Genomic DNA, 22,859 nt, shown 5'->3' on the forward strand with positions numbered 1-22,859 from the left:
TCATTTTTTGAATATGATGTCTCTTGGCAGCCCAACATTCCGTACCATATAATAAAGCGGGCCTAATAGTCGTCCTATAAAACTTTCCCTTCAACCGCAATGGCATTCTACGATCGCACAACACTCCAGTTGCACTCTTCCATTTCATCCACCCAACCTTTATCCTATGATTTACATCTCCATCAATTTCTCCATACTTTTGAATGATAGATCCCAAATATTTGAAACAGTCATCCACCGGTATTTCTTGCTCACCAAGCTTCACTACACTCCCATCTCTATTTCGTTGCTTACTAAATCGACATTCCATGTATTCTGTCTTACTCTTACTCAACTTAAAACCTCTTGCTTCCAGTGTCTGTCTCCATAATTCTAACTTAGCATTAACCCCAACTCTAGACTCATCAATCAAAACAATATCATCAGCAAACAACATACACCACGGCACATTTTCTTGAATTGATCTCGTAAGCTCATCCATCACTATAGCAAATAGTAAAGGGCTTAAAGCAGATCCTTGATGTAACCCAACCGTTATAGGAAAATTGGTTGTCACCCCTCTACAAGTGCGGACATTTGTTACTACTCCTTTGTACATATCTTTAATTATACTAATGTACTTGAGAGAAACACCTTTCTTCATCATTGTCCACTAGAGAACATCTCTAGGTACTTTATCGTATGCCTTCCCCAAATCAATAAAAACCATATGCAAATCTTTGTTCCTCTCTCTATTTCTCTCAATAAGTTGTCTAAGAAGATGTATAGCTTCCATAGTAGATCTTCCAGGCATAAAACCAAATTGATTCTCTGATATCATGACAACCTTCCTCAACCTAGACTCAATCACCCTCTCCCAAAGTTTCATAGTATGACTCATGAGTTTCATACCACGATAGTTTGTGCAATCTTGTATATCACCCTTATTCTTATATAGAGGCACCAAAGTACTCTTCCTCCACTCATTAGGCATCTTATTTGTCCGCCAAATCTTGTTAAAAAGATTTGTCGACCATTCTAAACCTTTCTCTCCCAAGCATTTCCAAGCCTCGATAGGTATACCATCGAGGCCAACTGCCCTTCTTGATTTCATTTTCTTTAACGCCTCTGCAATTTCTTTCTTTTGAATCTTGCGCATGAAGTCACGATTCATCTCATGAAAAGGAATGGAAAAGTCTCCAAGATCCTGAGCATGACTTTCATTAAATAGCTTATCAAAATAATTTTTTCATCTCTCCTTAATCTCCTCATCTTTGACTAAAACCCTTTGCGTTTCATCTTTGATACATCTAACCATACCCAGATCCCTCGATTTCCTATCTCTCATTTTTGCAATCCTATAAATATCCTTCTCACCCTCTTTGGTATCCAACTTGTCATAAACCTCCTTATATATCTTATCCCTCGCGTTCCGAACTACTTTTTTAGCTTCCTTCTTTGCTATCATATACTTCTCCAAATTCTCATTATCATGACTTTTACTTAGATTTCTATAACATTCTCTTTTAACCTTAATAGCTAATTTGACATCCTCGTTCCACCACGATGTATCCTTACCTAGCGGTGCACTGCCTTTAGACTCACCCAATACCTCCTTAGCCACCTTTCTCATGCCACCCGCTATTTTATTCCACATAGATTCTGAATCCTCCTCGAGATACCAATCAACTTCCTTAACTACCCGCTCTACAAGCATTCCTTGTTTAGCTCCTTTCAGTGCCCACCACTTAATTCTAGGATCTATCCTATGTCTATCCCTTTTGCGGCATTGTCTAATTCTAAGATCTAAAATTAAGACTCTATATTGTGTAGCTACACTTTCTCCCGGTATAACCTTACAATCGATGCAACAACCCCTATCTTTCTTTCTAAGTAGGAAAAAATCTATTTGACTTGTATTAACCACACTTTTAAATGTTACAAGGTGAGACTCTCTCTTCCTAAACCAAGTGTTTGCTAAGATCATATGATAGGACAAACCAAAATCTAAAATCCTTTCTCCACTATCGTTTCTTTTTCCTATACCATAGCCTCCATGGATACTCTCAAATCCATCCCTACTAATGCCTACATGCCCATTAAGGTCACCGCCGATGAAAAGCCTTTCTCCATAAGATATCCCTTATACTACTCCATCTAAATCTTCCCAAAATTGACGCTTAGCGGAATCATCTAAACCTACTTGAGGTGCATAAACACTAATAATATTAATAATATCCGTACCTAATACTAATTTAATAAGTAAAATCCTATCACCCTTCCTACGGACCTCAACTACATTATCTATAAACTCACGACTCATAACAATCCCTACTCCATTCCTATTCCTATTTATTCCTGTATACCAAATCTTATATCCCCAAGGTTCTATCACTTTTGCTTTCTCACCTACCCATTTGGTCTCTTGTAGACATAAAATATCAATCTTTCTCCTACACATAACATCTACTAACTCTACCAACTTACCAGGGATCAAGAAGGAAAAAATCTATTTCATTCTTATCATCTTCCTTATCAAAACAAATGTAAGGGCGATCCTCTACATACTCCACATGCTTAGACCAAGTCTATTAGCCAACAGAAACGCCCCACCACTCGGACTACCGTTGGTTCATATAGACTCATAGGCAGTCACATGACATGAGGCCCTTGAGTCTATTAGCCAACCTGAATGCATAGCAGAAATAGCTGCAAGAGCACTATCAGAAGTGGAAGGGGCACAAGAAGATTGAATGAGTAGCAGAAACAGAAGACTGAGCCAACAAATGTCGAATCTGTTGCATTTCCTCTAATAGCTGAGTGTGAATCGCCTGCTGAGATCTAGATAATATAGCTACCACCAAAGATCCCACCTCCTCTTTCCCTGAGCCTTTCTCACCCACTGCAGCACCAGATGCTGGAGAAGTAGCAGCTGTCCCAGTTTTTCTTTATGAGAATCGGGCATGTATTCTTTGTGTCCTAACTCTTTACAATAATAGCATCTCACATCACTCATATCCTCTCTAGGCATCCCAACTGAACCTAAACGAGCTCGTCATGTCCCACTCAACCTAGTAACTACTAACACCAACTCATGTCTCTATGAGCTCAGAGAGCGTCTAGGTGAGAGTAGGTAAAGATGCCCTGTGCACTATGTCACATAGGTGCGAGGACGAGTGCGGATGCGGCGATGTGGCACTTTAAAAAAACTTGGGTGCGGGGAGGATATATATATATATATATATATATATATATATATATATATATATATATATATATATATATATATATATATATATATAATTTTTAACAGTTTTAAGTTAACACTGTGTATTTGTGTGCATTTATGTATTTATATATATATAACATAGATAAAAAATAGATTTGATTAGGGTTAACTGAATCTACTTTTGGATAGAAATGGACCTCAGTGTGGTTGACTTCGTGTAACACAAAAGAAGATGTGTCCAAGTGTCGTGCCCGCCTGAGTGCGGGTGTGACGCAGGTGCGGTGCCCTGTTAGAAGAGTCTGTGTGACATAGCCTGTGCAGAATGGCGCTCCTCACATTGTCATACTCTGATAGTAGCACCATCAACAACTCGATGACATGTGTCCTTTGATCCTTTCCATAGAATTGTTGCTCAATTCTATGCATTCCTTGCAATCTTGGAATTTTGCACATCTCTCGTTAGGCCCAATGAATGCAAGAGAATCCCATATTTGTTGAATCTTTGAAAAGAAGCCTTCAATAGTAGTATTATTTTCTTGCTCGAGAGCCCTAAGCTCCTGCATCAGCTGATACTTACTCCCTTGCACAATTCTTTTGCTTATACACTAGTTCCAAGAAAGCATATGCATCCTTGGTTTCTGGGAACTTAGAAAGGTTCATGGCAATACGTTGCACTGAACCGAGTATCCATGACTTCACTTTCTCACTGTAAATCCTCTATTCTTTCATCAACTTCTAATACTCCAACACTCCTTGTTTAAGCTTCTCACTTGTTCCACCCAAGTACCCCTCAAGACCATGCCCTTCTATTACTGCCAACCTATGTCACAGGGATTCGGCTAACAAGATGCCGCACCCGCATCGACGCGGGTGAGCGTGAGGGTGCAGCATCTGGTGCGATCAACCCGATATGTAAAAAAAAAACGTCGAGGGAGGCTTGCCTGAAGAAGAAGAAGAAGAAGACAACGAGGAAAGAGAGAGGCGAGAGGGAGCTCACCTGAAAGGGGGTCGGAGGTCACATCGCTGGCACAGGAAGGACCGGCGTCGGGTGGCCAGAAATCCAAGGTTCGTCGGACGTGGGACTTGCCAGCGTCAGCTGGCCGAAAAACGAACGAGAGAGGGAGCCTGCAGCGGGGGGAGAAGGTGAGCGAGGAGAGAGTGAGCAGCGTGGGGGAGGGTTTCTCGAATAGAAACCCTACCCTGCGTGCTTATTTAAAGCACACAGCATATGTTTTATCGGGTTTGAATCCGGGTCGGATCTGAATCTGACCCGGGTCCTTTTTTTTTGCCGCACCCATGTTTTTTTTAAGTAACGCATCCCCGCACCCGCACCCATGTGACATAGCTGCCAACATGAAATCTACCCAATACGTGTAGTTCGTCCCATCTAGTTTCACAGGAATTAATTGTATGGGTTCTCCCTTTTCCATATTCCCCACTCCCAACTACAATAGCAGCTTGTTGTACGATGAACAATCCACAGAGAAACCAAAACCAAATATTCTATATATAGGCAGCAACTTAACACAATATGTGTACGTAATATTACCAATAACTAGCCTTCACAATTAGAACCAAGAACTAGACTATCGGTGTCTAGTCTCAAGTAATAACCCACAACACTCACCAATCGAGTGAGTCACACAACCAAAAAGACAATACCCAGACTCGCAGTACTGTGCCAAAGCTGTATTCAGCAGTAATACTACTACCCGATGCCACTATACCATGAAACCATTAAAAAAACAAAGTACTGCCTGCTAGCCCATGAACAGGATTCAACAAATCTCAAAATATACTCCAACTATTGCCAAGCTATGTCACATGGGTGCGGGTGCGGGTGCGGGGATTCGGCACTTCCAAAAAACCCGGGTGCGGGGGTGCGGCAGGGGAAAAAATGTAATATATATATAGTGTATATGTATGAATGTATGGTAGCTGTTAAGGTCCATGACATTTATGCATGTTAGCACGTTCACCACAATTTTATGCCCCTAACAAATTTAAAAATTGATATGGTGATTAGGTGTATTAATTGTCACAATTATGGACATTTTAGTATTTTTTATTAGGAAAACATATTAATAATTGTGCATTTTGAATGCACATCTAATAAGTGTGTAACTTATTTTCACACAAAATTGCAAAAATAGCTACTGGTGTCCATTAATGCATGGAACCACCAAGTCATTTTTATACTTCAAGGGTGTATTTTATGGTCATGTGTTAACACCTGCAGATGGCTATGGAAGTCAAGTCAACACACTTATTAACTTCCTAGAGTGATCCCTCTTCATGAGAAGCCTTTTGTTTTATGTTTGCAGAGGCATTGATTTTTTTTAGATGTATATCTGAATCTGTGCCCAACTTGCTTTTTACCATTTTTTTATCTTATATGGTTGTCCCCAAAGATGAAAGTGATGAGTTGTGGAGTCTGATTCATTGTTTTTGCCCTTGCAGGAAGGGGGGTCCGGGGGCTCCCCCCGGCGCAGGTCCCCCAAAGATTTTTTTTTAAATTCCGCAGCCCATTTCATAGGGCAAAAAAAAATTTAAACAAAAATCCAAAAAAATGGACAAAAATGACCCTGGGTGCGGTCAACGCACCCAGGGTCGGGTTGACAGCACCCGGTGCCGCACCCGCACCCGTGTCGAGTCGCGTCGACGCGGGTGCGGCACCCTGCTAGCCGAATCCTTGTGACATAGTTGCCAAGAGACTGGTTTCAGCAGCCCAACAACTACGCCTTCATCCCAAAACAATTGGGGTCAGCGATATGAACCAAAAAAGAAAATCATTTTGGGTCTTCCACATGAATCCTTCTCCTCCAATCATTTCTATCCAATGTCATGTCCTCGGTGAGGTTCAAAGTATTCATATCCTTTCCTATCATCTCCATCCAAGTCTTCTTAGGCCTACCCTAACTTCTTTTAACTAATATATTTTCCTATTTCTCCATCCTTCTAACTGGAGCATCAATGGGCCTTCGCCGAATATGTCCAAACCACTGTAAACGATTCTCTCTCATCTTATTTTCAATGGATGCAACGCCTACCTTCTTACGTATCTCCTCGTTTCAAATCTTATCTTTTATTGTATTTCCAGACATCCATCTAAGCATACGCATCTTAGCTACACTCATTTTTTGAATATGATGTCTCTTGGCAGCCCAACATTCCGTGCCATATAGTAAAGCGGGCCTAATTATCGTCCTATAAAACTTTCCCTTCAACTGCAATGGCATTCTACGATCGCACAACACTCCAATTGCACTTTTCAATTTCATTCACCCAACCTTTATCCTATGATTTACATCTCCATCAATTTCTCCATACTTTTGAATGATAGATCTCAAATATTTGAAACAGTCATCCACCGGTATTTCTTAATTCTTGCTCACCAAACTTCACTACACTCCCATCATTACTTCGTTGCTTACTAAACCGACACTCTATATATTCTGTCTTACTCTTACTCAACTTAAAACCTCGTGCTTCCAATGTCTCTCTCCATAATTCTAACTTAGCATTAACCCCAGCTCTAGACTCATCAAACAAAACAATATCATCAGCAAACAACATACACCACGGCACATTTTCTTGAATTGATCTTGTAAGCTCATCCATCATTATAGTAAATAGGAAAGGGCTTAATGCAGATCCTTGATGTAACCCAACCGTTATAGAAAAATTTGTTGTCACCCCTCCACAAATGCGGACATTGGTTACTACTTCGTACATATCTTTAATTATACTAATGTACTTGAGAGAAACACCTTTCTTCATCATTGTCCACCAGAGAACATCCCTAGGTACTCTATCGCATGCCTTCTCCAAATCAATAAAAACCATATGCAAATCTTTGTTCATCTCTTTATATCTCTCAATAAGTTGTCTAAGAAGATGTATAGCTTCCATAGTTGATCTTTCAGGCATAAAACCAAATTGATTCTCCGATATCATGACAACTTTCCTTAACCTATACTCAATCACCCTCTCCCAAAGTTTCATAGTATGACTCATGAGTTTTATACCACGATAGTTTGTGCAATCTTGTATATCACCCTTATTCTTATATAGAGGCAACAAAAACGTTGTTAACAGAAATTAACCTATTTCACCAAATACCAAGAATCTGGTCAAATTCACCTGATTTTTAAAATTTGGTCAAGTTTTCACTCGACCCGGTGACTCGTGACTCGGCCGAGTGAACTCGGTGACTCGGCCGGGTCATGTTAACTTTATAATTTATATAAAATATATAAATATATATATATATATATCTACTATCTATATTTTATAGTATTTTACCAATATATTATATATAATATACATTATATGATATTCTTATAATATATTTAATATAGAATTTTATTAATACATGTATAATCATATTTTTATATATAATATACATAATATTTATATTATATTTCATATAATAAATGTAATTATATATAAAATATATTATATATGTATATATATATATATACATGACTCGGCCTCAGCTGAGTTTTGTAAAAGACAAGTTCAACCTATTTTTTGGCCCAATGACTGGGCGATCCGAGCCGAGTCAACGGGTCAACCCAATGAGTTTTTAAACTATGCTCTAAACTGAGAAAATATTTGAAAAAACACAGTAAATCCAAAACTTCACCAAATTGACTGAGGTTTTTTTTGCAGAACTCCTAAATCCGCCTCTACCAGAACCTAAACTCAGATTAAACAAACCTGGGCCTGCAAAGACATTTTTTCCTTTGATGTTGACGTTTGTAATGGCATAGAACTCAATGCAGGTTAGAAGCTTTGATTCCTCCTCCAATGCAATCAGAAGCCTCTTCTAGGAGTAGATTTGGCTCTAATACCATCTAAGAGTTCAGCTACGAGTGGAAGAAGGCACAAGCGAGAGGAGAAACTTAACCTTGAAGCTTCATTCATTCTTTGAAAGAATATACAAAGTACTAAGGGTTGACTCCCCTTTTACAACTAAGTCACAGGGATTCGGCCAACCGGGGGACGCACCCGCGTTGATGCGACGCGACGCGACACAGGTGCGCATGCGAGTGCGGCACCCGGTGCAGTCAACCGAACCCTAGGTACGATCAGCACACCCAAGGTCATTTGTGTCCAATTTTTGGACAAAAAAAATGCCCAATGAAAGGGGCCGAGGGGAGGAGGATTAGGGAAAAAAAATTTGCCCTAATCCTCCCGAGTTTGCTTCTTGTAGCCTTCGCCGACGCCCACTCCTTTCAGTCATCAGGTACATCTCTCTCTCTCTCATTTTCAATTGGGGGTTTTGGGCATTCCAAAAAAAAATCAATAATGTTATTTGGGGGTTTTGGGCTTTCCGAAATTTCTCGATGAATTGATGATGCTATATCCTGTAATCGCGTGTGCGTGAAAGAGGCTGAACTTTGCATTTGCTAATGTTGTGATTTGATTTTTTTTATAACTGATTTATGTGATTTTGTTGTTGGCTATCGGGTTGTTAACATTGATCGTTAAGTAGAAAAAATTTTGTGTATACACAATCTATTTAAACGTTTTCCTTGAAATAAAATATTTTTTATTAGATTCTTGTAAGTGTTATCGTTTTCCTAGTACTTGTCAAACTGATTCTCTATGGAGTTCAGTTTTGACGTCCTCTAATGTTTGACAGTGATCCTATGTCCTTCCTAGTGAACGGTTTGATTTTAAAAAAATATTTGTTTTGCTAATCTGATTATTGTTCTTTCAATCCTGTTGAGATACATATCTAAAATTGTGTTCGTCCATTCTCTGTCATCTGAATGCAATATCGAAAGTTTGTTTATTGTGAATATGCTTAGAAGATACTGCAATAGTGCATGTTTCATTCTATGTTTTTATATTATTGTTGCAGACTTGCAATCTTGAACGTGCATTGAAAATTCAGAATGAATGTGAATTTGTCCAATTGATTCACATTTTTTGATATTAGCCTATCTGTCTAACTAAAATTTTGGTAATGCTTGTTAAAACTGACTTTTATTGCTTTAAAGTTTGCACTCAATGTGGTTTTTATTCTTTTTTATTTCTCACATATCTTTGTTTTCAGTTGTCGTATACCGGTTCCTGTTTTGCACTCAATATTATAAATCTTGATTGTGTGCATAATTGATTGATTTTAATATAAGTTATAACTTTTTTTGTGTTTTCAGGACAAAAATGCCGGATAAAGGAAAAAGACTTCACATGTGAGTTCTGCTGCTAGTGTTGCTGATAGTTGTAGTGATAGTGATGATGTGGGGCCACTATGAGTACATGTAGATAAGCTAGCAAAAACTGGAGGAGGAGGTGATGAAAACAAAAGATTTTGATGCAAGCTACGTGAAAGAGATTTTGTTGGGTCTTACACAAGAGTTAAAGCTCATTTGTTGAAGATACCAGAACATGGCATTTCAGGATGTAGAAGAGTTGACGAGGCAATGCAAAAATAATACAAAAAAATACAAGAAGAATATGAGAATACGAAGACAATGAGTGATTCTTGTGCAATTAGTGTGTCATTTTTATGCCACCAAGAAGATGCTAAAAAAAAGTGAATGTAGGAGGTAGAGGTAGAGGAAGAGGAACGATACAAGCATCATTAGATACATATGGAAGGGAGGAGATGGATAGAAAAATAGCGAGGTGTTTTTATTCTAGTTCACTCTCATTTAATGCAGCTAGAAATCCTTTTTGGGAGAATTTAGTTACTTCTTTGGCAAATTGTAATTTGAGTGGCTATGTACCTCTGAGCTCAGAAAAAATACGAACCACACTTCTTGAAATGTTGAGAGATTGCTAGAAATTAAAAAATATTCATGGGAGCAAAATGGAGTTTTCATTGTTTCTGATGGGTGGACAGATATTCAAAGACGTCCACTAATCAATTTCATTGCTTTTTCGCTTAGTGACACAGTATTCTTGAAAACAGTTGATGTATCAGGAGAATATAAAAATGTTGAGTATTTGAAGGGGTTGTATATAGAAGTAATAAAAGAAGTGGGTGATCAGAAAGTAGTACAAATCATCATAGACAATGCTCCAGTTTGTAAAAGTGCAGCATTGAGTTTGGAGAGTGAGTATCCTCATATTTTTTTGACTCTCTGTGTAGCACACAGCTTAAATTTGGCCCTTAAGAGCATCTGCAACCCCAAAGAAGAAGAAAATTCACCAACATATGCTCTATGTTCATGGATTGAAGAATTAAAAAAAATGTCAAAAGCATTAAGAATTTTGTTGTCAACCATCATCATGCTAATGTTATATTAAATAGGCATTCTGACCTGAAATTGTTGAAGGTCGCTAAAACATATTTTGTGCCCATCATTGTGATGGTGAAGATGATTAAAGAAGCGAAGAATGCTTTGGTTAGCATGGAGATTGATGAGAATTGGACATTCTATCGTGCTGATGATGATGTCAATGCTCAAGAAATTAAGAAATTTATTGTTGATGATGAGTTTTGGGACATGGTCGTATATTTTCTTCATTTTACTATGTTGAGAGAAGTTGATAAGGATGAGCCTATGCTTCACAAAGTTTATGAAATGCGGGATAATATGATTGAAAAAATACAAGTTGTAGTTTTCAAGTATGAAGAAAAAATCTTGCATTGGATGATTCAAATTTTTTTAACCATAATCATTTAGTGTTAGTAAGAAGATGGGATAAGAGCAACACTCTTTCCTTTGCATTGCATGGCACATTCTCTTAATCCAAAATATTATGTAAAAAAGTGACATGAAGGTGGTATTGGTGGTGTGTCCCTCCAAATTTAGACCCAAAGCTATCAAGGCATAGAAATATATGTATGACAAAACTTTATCCACAATCACATATTCTAAATCAAGTCATACAAGAGTTTGAAAAATTTGCATATTCGAGATTATATAGAAAAGCATTACTCGCGAGAGAGGAGGATAATATAGATCCGAATACATAGTGGTCAACATTTAGATCAAAAACACCTCTTCTCCAACATCTTGCATTGAGATTGCTATCCCAGCCTGCTAGTTCATCATGTTGTGAAAGAAATTGGAGCATATATTCTCAAATCCACAACATGAAAAGAAACAAACTCACCAACAAGCTTGCAGAAGATTTAGTATATGTCCATTCAAATCTTTGACTAATTTCGTGAACCAATGATGAATACATATACTAATTTGCTCTCTTAATTATTTAACTATTTTATAATTTTTTCATTTAAATATACTTGTATTTAACATTTTCAAATTGGGTTTGTAATACAGCCAAAGATCATCCAAATTTGAGGATATAAACCCAGAAGAGTGTGACATAGAGGGAGAGCATGATTTCAGCATTACAAACATGGATTTATTTGAACTCAGTCTTCCTTCTTACGATGCATTTGATGAAGAAGAAGAAAATTATTAGAATCCATTACCTCATCGTCATATACATTGTGTAGGATATACTTTTGTTATTTAATTATGCATTTTTTGTTTCTTTTGTTAGTATACTATATAATTTACTTCTTTTCTGCTTTACTTGTTTGATTGTTTTTATAATTGTGGTGTTGGTTTTTATGATGTGGAATAGAATTGTAGATTGTTAATTTGATTTATTGCATTGATTTGATGATATTGTGATAATTGTTTTTTATTTCATTAGTGTTAATGTTGTTAACCGTTAAAACTTAAAAATTATATATATATATATATAATATTTTTTTTGCAACACCCCCGCACCCAAGTTTTTTGAAAGTGCCGCACCTGCACCTGCACCCATGTGACATAGTTTTACAATAATCACTTGCATAAAATGCCCCTCAAAACATAAGTAATACAAGAGTAAATAAAATGTAAAATTCTGGACAGATTTTGACTATAATTATTTACGTACAAATCAACAGTTAGAACATACTATCATAAATGAAGGGTCTCTAAATCCCATGAGGGTTTATCACCTAGCTTGACTTGACAAAAAAATGAGAAAAAGGAAATATCTTCCATGATCATAGTCAAGGTTATGGCTAATATAGTTGGTTGAAGATGAGCCACGATTAAGCTAAAATCAGGTGAAGGCGATGTGATGTGACGTGCAAATGTGGTTGGCGCTAAGCAGTGTCATCAGTACCTACTCCACCAGTGTAGCATGACAAAAGAATTTAGTGCAAGTTTAATCCAGTTTGAGTATTTTGAATTTGGTTAGCGCTGTACTGTTGTTTAATTAAAGCATATCCCAAGGTGCAACAGAAGGATTATCAGACCATAACATACTGTATTGTAAAATACACAAAAAAAAAATCAATTGAATAAAAATTTAACCACTAAAAATATTATAGATTTCTTTAGAAAATTGACCACAAAGAGAAAAAGGGACATCTAAGTGATAAAACTACAATATCAACACTAATTGTGAAAGAACAGAACATGAATGTGTATCAATTAGTAAATAAAATATAGCACCAATAATTAAACAACCATGATTGCAATGTTATAAAAAAAATGCATTGTAACGTCTATTACAAGTGTCTAAGATTAGAACATTTGATAATAAATATGAAATAAAGTAATAAGCTATACTACAGATTGTAAAAAGCAACAAAAAGAAAAAAAAATGTTTCTGAACATCTCCTACTAATCACAAGTATAAAGTAAAATAATCAATACTTTTTCACTAAAAAATCATTTGCTTCATTCCCATATTTTCCTTGTCAGGTCCTACATATTCATGATAATAAACTACAAGAAAAGTTTTTTATACTGGCTTATGAATAGGGTAAATAGGGACTTAAGATGTCTTAAATAAACGTCTTATTGGAAGTGCAAAACAAATATTTGACAATTTTCAGATGAAAATTACCAAAATGTCGCTATATCATACTATACAATATGTTCATGTTGTAAACTAAGGAACTGCATCTTACAGTAGGCCCATGAATTGATGGGTTACACCACCTATTATATGGGCTCTATTACAATATTGACAGGCCAGGTTGTTAGCTAAGGCATTTGAGGTCCTCTCTCTCTTAGATGGCCCGATATCCAAATGAAATCAGTCAGCTTGTCTCATAAAGGTTGGGCAAAATTAGTGAGTAGGTACAGGTCTGTTCTAGTTAATCCATTGTCACTTGTGACTTAAGGTGCAAATCAGCTCATTGTTGACACGTGCTTGTGTAACCATGTAGGCACTGATTCAAGGACCAACCTTCGTAGGCTCACTTCCACCAGAGGAATTAAAAGACCAAGACGCATCCAGACCCTACCCATTTATGCAGTCAAGGTTAGTTGGTAAAAGGGGTCACAGAAAACTCACGTCATCCTTGTACTTTAACCAAGACAAATGTGTAAATTATCTTGGCATGTTCTCCAAATAACCCATTACTTTATGGGTGTGGTCCATGCTTGCTCAAAATTTTTTACCTGATTTAACTTGAAAAGTTAAAAAATAACATGGCCCACTTCATCTGTTCTCTCTTTCATTGCAGTTAGTTTGGATCTATGTACTGAAGGATAGCCAAGATGGTTGACTCAGATGACTTCATGGTCAAACCGCTGGGCTCTGTTGTCCACCAAAAGACACAAAATAGATGAAGAATTAGTGAAATAAAAATCCTCTAACATTTCCTCTCACCAGACTCACGGCTTCCTTCCATTTATTTTGTACAATGGAAGGAAGCCTAATATAGTCACAGTGGATATGAGCACACTTTTGCTCAGGGGGAGGGTGGATTACTGACTCACCGTAAGTTGGTTGCAATCAAAATTGAATGTATCATCAATGGCACCACTTGTGTGCTTCCTGTCAAAGTTGAAAACTCTAAGTACCCAGATTACATTGAATAGACCTCCATTTGATTTCCATGGTTTCTTTTGAGTACATCTTCCTATGTCACATAGGTATGGATGAGGGTATATGGGGTACAACAGAGGAATTTCCTCAAGTACGGGGATATGGCTACACACATGCATATATATATATATATAGAGAGAGAGAGAGAGAGTAGAGCGTAGGTGCTTGTGATACGTGCTTGATGGGTTTTTCTGCCCTTTCGGTGTTTTTTTCGCAGTTACAATCCCATAAATGTGTTCGGCCTGGTCAATTTATGAGGAATCCACACCTGGATCATGTGTTTTCGATGAAAAAAATGATATTTGAAGCCTCAACTTTATAAAGATTTTGGGCCATTGATTTTTCAAACCTTATAAAAACCCACCCATGTGTTGGAATCGAACACTTCAAGAGTTGATCCCTACAAAATCAAGTACATAGATCACATCTGTACGGTCAGAATTTAAAAATAAAAAGAAAAGAACCTGAAAACCCCATCAAGCACATATCGCAAGCACCTATGCTCTCTCTCTCTCTCTCTCTCTCTCTCTCTCTCTCTCTCTCTCTCTCTCTCTCTCTCTCTATATATATATATATATATATATATATATATATATATATATGTGTGTGTGTGTGTGTGTGTGTCTGTTTTCTGCTGTATCTACAATCTAGTTGGAAAATCATAGGTGCAAGTTGTATCAACTCAATCTGACCTCACATATGTGTTCAGCATGGTTTGTTTGCTAGGGATCACACTTTGGACCATCCTTTTTCAAGGTTAGATATATAAAAAAAAGTGGAAAAAAGTTTTTTCTCTTAAACTGCATGTAGAAATGACTGTACAATCAACTTGCAAACCTCAACAGACAATAAATGTCTTTGTGGCTGGCCTCTTGAATGCCCCCCCCCCCTCCTAAAAATACAAACAGTATTTGTCCCTAAAATTTGGCACAAATTTGAAAGGCTGTCATCCATTATTTTTTAAACTTTATGTGAAGAGTTTTGGCCTCATTGCAAGAGTTAGTTTATGAAACCAGCCATTCCCACCCTCCCCATGGCATGCCCTGTAGTTGTAATGCCCATATATCTTGTACAACATTCCTTGACATGGTAGATGTTACACAAGTAAAGCAAGGGGTCAGCGAAGACACAATTTTGGAAGAAATGATTTTCAAGGACCATTCATGATATCGGAGAATCAATTAGGTTTTATGCCGGAAGATCAACTATGGAAGCTATACATCTTCTTAGACAACTTATTGAGAGAAATAGAGAGAGGAATAAAGATTTGCATATGGTTTTTATTGATTTGGAGAAGGCATACGATAGAGTACCTAGGGATGTTCTCTGGTGGACAATGATGAAGAAAGGTGTTTCTCTCAAGTACATTAGAATAATTAAAGATATGTATGAAGGAGTAGTAACCAATGTCCGCACTTGTAGAGGGGTGACAACCAATTTTCCTATAATGGTTGGGTTACATCAAAGATCTGCTTTAAGCCCTTTCCTATTTGCTACAGTGATGGATGAGCTTACGAGATCAATTCAAGAAAATGTGTCGTGGTGTATGTTGTTTGTTGATGATATTGTTTTGATTGATGAGTCTAGAGTTGGGGTTAATGCTAAGTTAGAATTATGGAGACAGACATTGGAAGCAAGAGGTTTTAAGTTGACTAAGAGTAAGACAAAATACATGGAATGTCGGTTTAGTAAGCAACGAAGTAGTGATGGGAGTGTAGTGAAGCTTGGTGAGCAAGAAATATCGGTGGATGATTGTTTCAAATATTTGGGATCTATCATTCAAAAGTATGGAGAAATTGATGGAGATGTAAATCATAGGATAAAGGTTGGGTGGATGAAATGGAAAAGTGCAACTGGAGTGTTGTGCGATCGTAGAATGCCATTGTGGTCGAAGGGAAAGTTTTATAGGACGACTATTAGGCATGCTTTACTATATGGTACGGAATGTTGGGCTGCCAAGAGACATCATATTCAAAAAATGAGTGTAGCGGATATGCGTATGCTTAGATGGATGTGTGGAAATACAATAAAAGATAAGATTCGAAACGAGGGGATACGTAAGAAGGTAGGTGTTGCATCCATCGAAAATAAGATGAGAGAGAATCATTTACGGTGGTTTGGACATATTCGGCGAAGGCCTAATGATGCTCCAGTTAGAAGGATGGAGAAATGGGAAAATATATTAGTTAAAAGAGGTCGGGGTAGGCCTAAGAAGACTTGGATGGAGATGATAGGAAAGGATATGAATGCTTTGAACCTCACCGAGGACATGGCATTGGATAGAAATGATTGGAGGAGAAGTATTCATGTGGAAGACCCAGAATGATTTTCTTTTTTGGTTCATATCGCCGACCCCAATTGTTTTGGGATGAAGGCGTAGTTGTTGTTGTTGTTGTTGTTGTATTCAGCTTTCGGTAGCCTTAATATAACCACAATTAAGAGTTTCTGCTTCAGTGAGATTTCAATCAGACACTTCTTTCTTTAATTCTCCCATTCCAAATCAACAAGACAAATCATCACCATGACCAGGTTGTATGGTGGATCACTCCTTTCTAGTGGCACTTTCACTGGTTTGTAGTCCTAAGACCTTTTTGTAGTCTGACTTTGAGTCTCCCTTCTTCAGTATGTTCACAGCTACTATGCTCAAGGTAGAGGGCCCTACAGGCTACAGCCATTAGGTTCATAATGACCACCCAGCATGAGATAGAGAACACACAGGGATGCAAAAGAACCACAAATGCATTCAATCAAAGCACTTTATTTGCTCCCATGGGCTGGAGAAGAATCATGAGGCTTTTTCCTTGTTTCCACAAATCAAAATGGTAACTTTAATGAAAAAGCACTTCTTGCTTTGCCAATAAAAGAAAAAAAAGTTCTAGGGCATATTTGACTAGCTAGATTCCCCAAATAACAGCAACCGCCTTAGGATTCTGTGGTGGATGCAAACTTGCAGAAGGTAATACTCCCAAGTCCTAACCTGCATGCTCTGCTGAGCCTTGCAGATTCTAAGGCATATTTGACTGGCTAGTTTCCCTAAACAACAGCAACTGCCTTAGGATTCTGTAGTGGATGCAAACCTTTCATACTCGACTGAGCCTTGTAGATTCTGCAGAATTTCCATGCTATAGTCATTTTCTTCAATGGACACTCTGTATTGTGCTTCACTAGGTACTGTTCCCATTCCCTCCGCAACCCCCTCCCGCAAAAAAAAAAACACCCAAAAAGAAAAGTCTATAAATAACTAACATGATATTAATCACATAAATAAAGTCAACCATGAAAATACAAAAGAAGCTAAACTAATAGACAGCAAAATTTTAGGTGATCAAACAATATGCTTATTCCAACTGGTCATCGCATATCATCATTCATTGTAAGCACATGGTACATGACACCAAGAAACAGAAATGCGACAAGGCATCATGTTATTTTACCTTAATATTATAATCATCCCTTTCTGTGATTTGCTGTAACAAGTGTTGATTTTGTGTCTGTATATCCTCATATGCCTGGCCAATTGTCTACCAAAAGCAAAACGTTATAATAATCAGTCTGATGGTACCTGCCAAAGTTCTAATTGTTTCATGACTACCCACATAAAGAAAAAGGCCAGAAAGGAAACCTCAATCTCAGACAGATAGACTTCGCTGCCCTCATTTTTTGTTTTCAGCATCTCATTAAGTTCAACTAATTTCCTATAGAAGAAAACCAGAGGCAATATGTTTAAGTACACCACTTGTGTCATTCAAGCAGCTTACTCATGCAACTATACGAAGTGAATTAAAGGAAAATAAAAGTTGCAACTTGAATCAAGATGCCATGGTTTACATAGGAAAAACAGAGGATCTAATCATTAAGGACTGGACCTCTGAAAAGCTTCTAACTTCTGCCTCAGATCAGCAATCTCAGCCTCAGCAGTAGCTAGCCTTTGTTGTGATATTGCTTCGGCTTCATTAGCATCTTTGACACGCAACTCCAAGCTATGTTCATCAAGAGTGGACTTTAGACTTTGAACATGTGCCCATGCTTTGTACTCTGAGTCCCTTGCATCCATAATATATCTGCAATAAAAAGAGAAATTTGAAAAACAGAATATAACATGAAAAACAAAAAGGTTTAGTTTAACAAACAAAGGCACAAGTCTCATCTTTGAGTGGTGCACTTTTACAACCCACCGGTCCAAATTAAGCCATTAAAAATGTAGCAAAGCTACACAGGAGGGTGCGATGGGAAAATAGATGTCCCACTGGCCAGTCGTGTTTCACAAGGCTTACTTTGTTCGCTAATTCATAGACTGAGCAGGTTTGTCATTTACATATCATGATTACAACTTTGCTTGACATTAGAAAATAGAGCATTGAAAAAAAAGTCAAGGAATTGTTTTCATTTGATTGCATCCATTTCTATTTCCAGCTAACAAATTTCAAAGACAATAGGAGGGAAAAAGATATTCACCATCAATATGCATCAGTTCATTGTTCAAAATACAGAGTCACAGTAATGCAAGTAGGAGTGGCACTGGGCAAGTCTGGGCACGTCAGAGCAGGGGCGGATCCAGGAATCTAAACTAGGGTGGGCACAAATTCACAGTGAAAAGGAAAAATAATTACTAATAGACTATACTAATAGCATGTTTCCAAATAGTCAAATAGTTATTCAAATTCTTTCAAAATTCTCTCTGTAAATCAATCTGTATGGTGAATAAGTAACCATAAAGAAGGATCAGCCATAAAGCAGCATGTAACCAATGCAAAGCACAACCACACTAATTCACTAAATATGATTAAATAAGCAAACCATGAATGGGGAACTCAAAATTGCAATAGAAAATAAACTTTTCAAATATATAAACCAACATGAACAACAATGTATCGTTTGGAGTATACGGTACAGAAGTTCCATTTTTCATTTTCTTCCTGAATATGATTTATGAAGAACACATGTAGGAAGAGATGATGTAGAGATACTGATTTTTCTAATCCATGAAATATGAAGAAATAAAAAGTTGAACCATATCAATTTTCATCAACGAAAAGCACCAGTACAAAAAGTTTCAATCCTATAACAAACTACTCATGAACAAACTGAACAAAGGAACCCTGAAATACGGAAAAATGGCAGAAACCAAAGCAAATAACAGCTTGTCCACATAATGATCAAGCAATCAAAATAAAAAAGGTGAAACCTGCTTGATTTCCTGCTCAATTCCATGCAAAAACCTTGAAAACTGAGAAATGCCATGGAGAGAGATTACATACATCAAGGAAGAACCAGAAGAAAAAGAGGTAACACAAAAAAGAGCATGGAAACATCGGGAGAAATCCCAACACTAATTCTGATCAGGGATCTTGAGAGATTAACCCGTTGTGAGGCGTCTAAAGATCAGGATCAGGAAGGATCGGTGTGTAGACGGGCTCAACAAGGCTTTTCAGTACGGCCTACACTGCTTCCTGCAGGAATCATCGTTGCTTCCCTTTCTCGTTTGATAAACCCTATAATTCCCAAGTCCACTCAGCAACCCCAAAGGTAAAGGAGGAAGAGTGGGCTTGGGAAAGGGGTTCACCATGCTGGAGAGGCCGTCAGACAGTGGACGGCCAGACGCAGAGGCCACAGGCAGCAGTCACGGCAAGCTTTAAGGGCTGAGGCTCTGACCTGGCCTGAGCACTGAGCAGAGTTTCGAGAGAGAGAGAGAGAGAGAGAGATCTGCCCGTGCACCGGAGGCCGCCACCAGATGGCAAATGGCCGAAAGCTCTGCAGGAGTGGAGCTGTGGTGGCATTTCAGAGAGAGAGAGAGAGAGGGGGCACACATCGTAAAAGGCCTGTGGATCGGGCACAGTTAATGACCACCCTGTCCCAAGCCTCTCATGTGCATTCCGGGTCTACCCTCTATTAGAGGATTTTCAAGTCAGGGTGGGAACATGCCCACCCTGGCACCAATGTAGCTCCGCCCCTGCGTCAGAGTAATCTTAAATAGGGACTGTAAGAAATGACCAGCAGTATATGCATCATTCGATGCGATGCAAAGATCAGCAACTAAGATTCAAAGCTGGAATTTTGTGCCTAAAGTGAAGCTTTTAAATTGCATTTATCTTTAGAGAATCATTCGGCTAATCTAACATGAAAATGACATTAAAATTCATTCTTAAGTAACAAAAATACAAGATCAAGAAAGCAAAATACACAATGGTTTCTGACCTTGGGTCTGTGGATTCACGTTGATACATTTCCAATATCAGCTTTAACTCTTGATCGCTCTCTCTTAAATCATAAACCTGTATCAAACACCACAGAATTAACAGTAATTCAACCAGCATGAAGATTAAAAAAATTAAGCATGAACACATAATAGCTAGGGTTGTAACATAAGAAAGGGATATCAGGTTACATAATCCCATGATTTTAAAAATAAATAAATAAATAAAAGAATTAAGTCCTTGCTATTGGCCCATAAACATGCAAACCAAACCATCAGGAAAATGCAAACCAAAAGCACAGCACTACAATACAATACAATAGATACCAACTCCCAAAGATAAGTCAACAACTACCTCCTGATTTTGACAGAAGAAATGGGGCATAACATCTTAGCCAACCATGAAGAAAAGTTGAAAAAAAAATTAACATAAGCTAGGTACTTTGAACCTGATCCGTAGATTATCTACAACTAAGTGGTATCCTATACAAAGATATCTTCTTCTCAGTAGAACCTCAACCAACATGAATAATTTTCCTTAACAATTGGCCAGCCATGGACATATAAAAAAAGGGTAGCTTCAGTTTTTCGATTTTCCTTATCCCACAGTCTTTTTAATAGGTTGAGTAAATCTTATTCATCGGTTGCCAAATCAGCTGGATCAATAGACCTCCTTCCCTGATGTAATATTTTTCATAAACCACAATAAAAGCATCATGTTTAGATGATTGTTCCAGCTTTCTGCAATAGTAGCATTAACCTTTCTCCAAGGTCCAGATGTTGCTCCCATACGAACCTCCTTGCATCCTACTATAACATTATCTTTCAAAAAATCCACAATCACCATCATGATTCAGTAGGGATATCAGTGGACCGGGCAGATGTGGGGGACAAGGTCTCCACCCCCGCCCCATCTAAAAATTCTGGTCCAAACGGGGCGAGGCAGGGCGGGGCTCCGTTTTCCCCCGGTCCACTGCCATCCATGTTCAGATGACAGTTCCATCTCTTTGCAATACTAGCACTAATAGCTCTGCAAGATCCACTTAGCAGATCGATTGTTGGAGAATAATGAACAAAAAGTCATTACATATGCTCCAAAGAGGGGACAAAATGTCAGTTTTTATCATTCTACTGCTGAGCAAATATTTGCATAGGCAAATGAATCATTTGATTCATTACAATTTTCTACAGGAACTGGCTCAGCCTGTATGAGTTCTGAATCAGTCAAATTTTAAATCTTTGCCAAAAATGGTTACCAACTCAATGAGCAAATAGAAAAAGGGGCTCATCTAATTTTACTTTGTTTAACATGAATTACATCGTGAGCAAGCTAATTAATTCCTAATCAGTCATTATTTGAATCGTTGAGAAAGCAAACTACCACCTCAGGTGAGAGGTTCGGGAAAAGGTTTCTCTAATTTTATAGTCTTCCACAACCCACTAACAAGCAGCACAAATTCAAAACTGCCCAAGACCCACCATCATGAATAGAATGAACAAGCAATTAATATGAAGCCATATCAGTTCCACACTCTAAAATGGGCATTCATATGATCTTTGCACACAATTAAGGCCCATTTTTTGACCCAAAAAAAGTGGGGAAATGCCCCATTTCATACATAAATGAGCATCCATGCAACGTATTGTGGGTCAACTGAATCTTCTCGCTCCAGGGTGCCCCATAGGAATATTGAAAGGAATAAATCACTATTTACCAGCATGTCTGAAACAAACACACATAGGCCCTACTGTTTCCATAGGAAATGGCATGTTTCCTTCGAAAATGTGTTCACATCTCCCTCCTTGGAAGCATCCCCTCCCCCCGCCATCCTTTTAATGGCATCTTCAAAACGTGTGTTTTTCGTACAAAAGGCCCTTCCCTTGCCTGCCATTGATACAAAGGAGCCCTCAAGGATGGCCCTTTTACCATCCCATGCACCTCTTAAAATGAAGAGTTTGAAAGAGAACTAAAAGGGCAAGATCATGTCCAAGACAGTGCTAGGCAGGATTCTGCAATGATAGGATGCCAACAACAGGTTGTATATGAAAACAAAATCAGAGTAACACGTGATGAATATGATTGTTAAAGAATTGTTTGGCAGAGTGGATCTTGAATAGATGCCTGTACAGCATCTTTCATCAGCTTTCAAGTCTTCCAAGAGTTAAATCCATTTATTCAATTCCATAAACAAAAAAATGTGATTATTCTTATATTATTTGACATTTGGAAAGGCATATTTTATACATGATAAAAGAAATTGAACATACCAAAGCATGCAGTTTCTTTATTTCAGCAATTTGTCCAGCAGACCTGTCATATAACGTCTGTAGTTCATTAGCCTGCAGAGAAAAGTCACTCTTAGTCCTCCATGGTATTATAAATTGTAAACCATATTAGCAAAATTCAATTTGTGCATTCATAAATAAGGAACCAGTATGCACTGGAGAGCAAATAAGTTAGATTTATCCACACATACCTTCCTATCAAGAATATTAGACAATGATTGAACTTCTGCACGTAAAGAATGAATATCCAAGGCAGCTTCTTTATATTTGTTCAGTTCTACTTGCATCATATCCATGTCTTTGTGCAGTGAGGAAACAATGACCTTGAACTCCGCAATTATGTCTCTCCTTCCTGCT

At 37.8% G+C, this 22,859-nt stretch overlaps 1 protein-coding gene across 3 annotated transcripts in view; it reads right to left on the minus strand.

The window, feature by feature from the left end:
* Window positions 1-22,859, minus strand: part of LOC149821655 (E3 ubiquitin-protein ligase BRE1-like 1) — a 41,223-nt gene that overhangs the window by 12,224 nt on the left and 6,140 nt on the right. For all 3 annotated transcript variants that reach the window (XM_089980863.1, XM_089980862.1, XM_089980864.1), the window contains 6 exons: window positions 22,694-22,854; window positions 22,485-22,556; window positions 20,219-20,295; window positions 17,890-18,084; window positions 17,646-17,718; window positions 17,458-17,544 (listed from right to left, as the gene is read on the minus strand). In XM_089980863.1, the coding sequence (XP_089836989.1) occupies window positions 17,458-17,544; window positions 17,646-17,718; window positions 17,890-18,084; window positions 20,219-20,295; window positions 22,485-22,556; window positions 22,694-22,854 (665 nt within the window). The remainder of the gene's footprint in view (window positions 1-17,457; window positions 17,545-17,645; window positions 17,719-17,889; window positions 18,085-20,218; window positions 20,296-22,484; window positions 22,557-22,693; window positions 22,855-22,859) is intronic.

This window comes from Nuphar pumila, chromosome 11 (genome assembly GCF_984573655.1).
Source record: "Nuphar pumila chromosome 11, dmNupPumi1.hap1.1, whole genome shotgun sequence".
Classification (NCBI taxonomy): domain Eukaryota; kingdom Viridiplantae; phylum Streptophyta; class Magnoliopsida; order Nymphaeales; family Nymphaeaceae; genus Nuphar; species Nuphar pumila.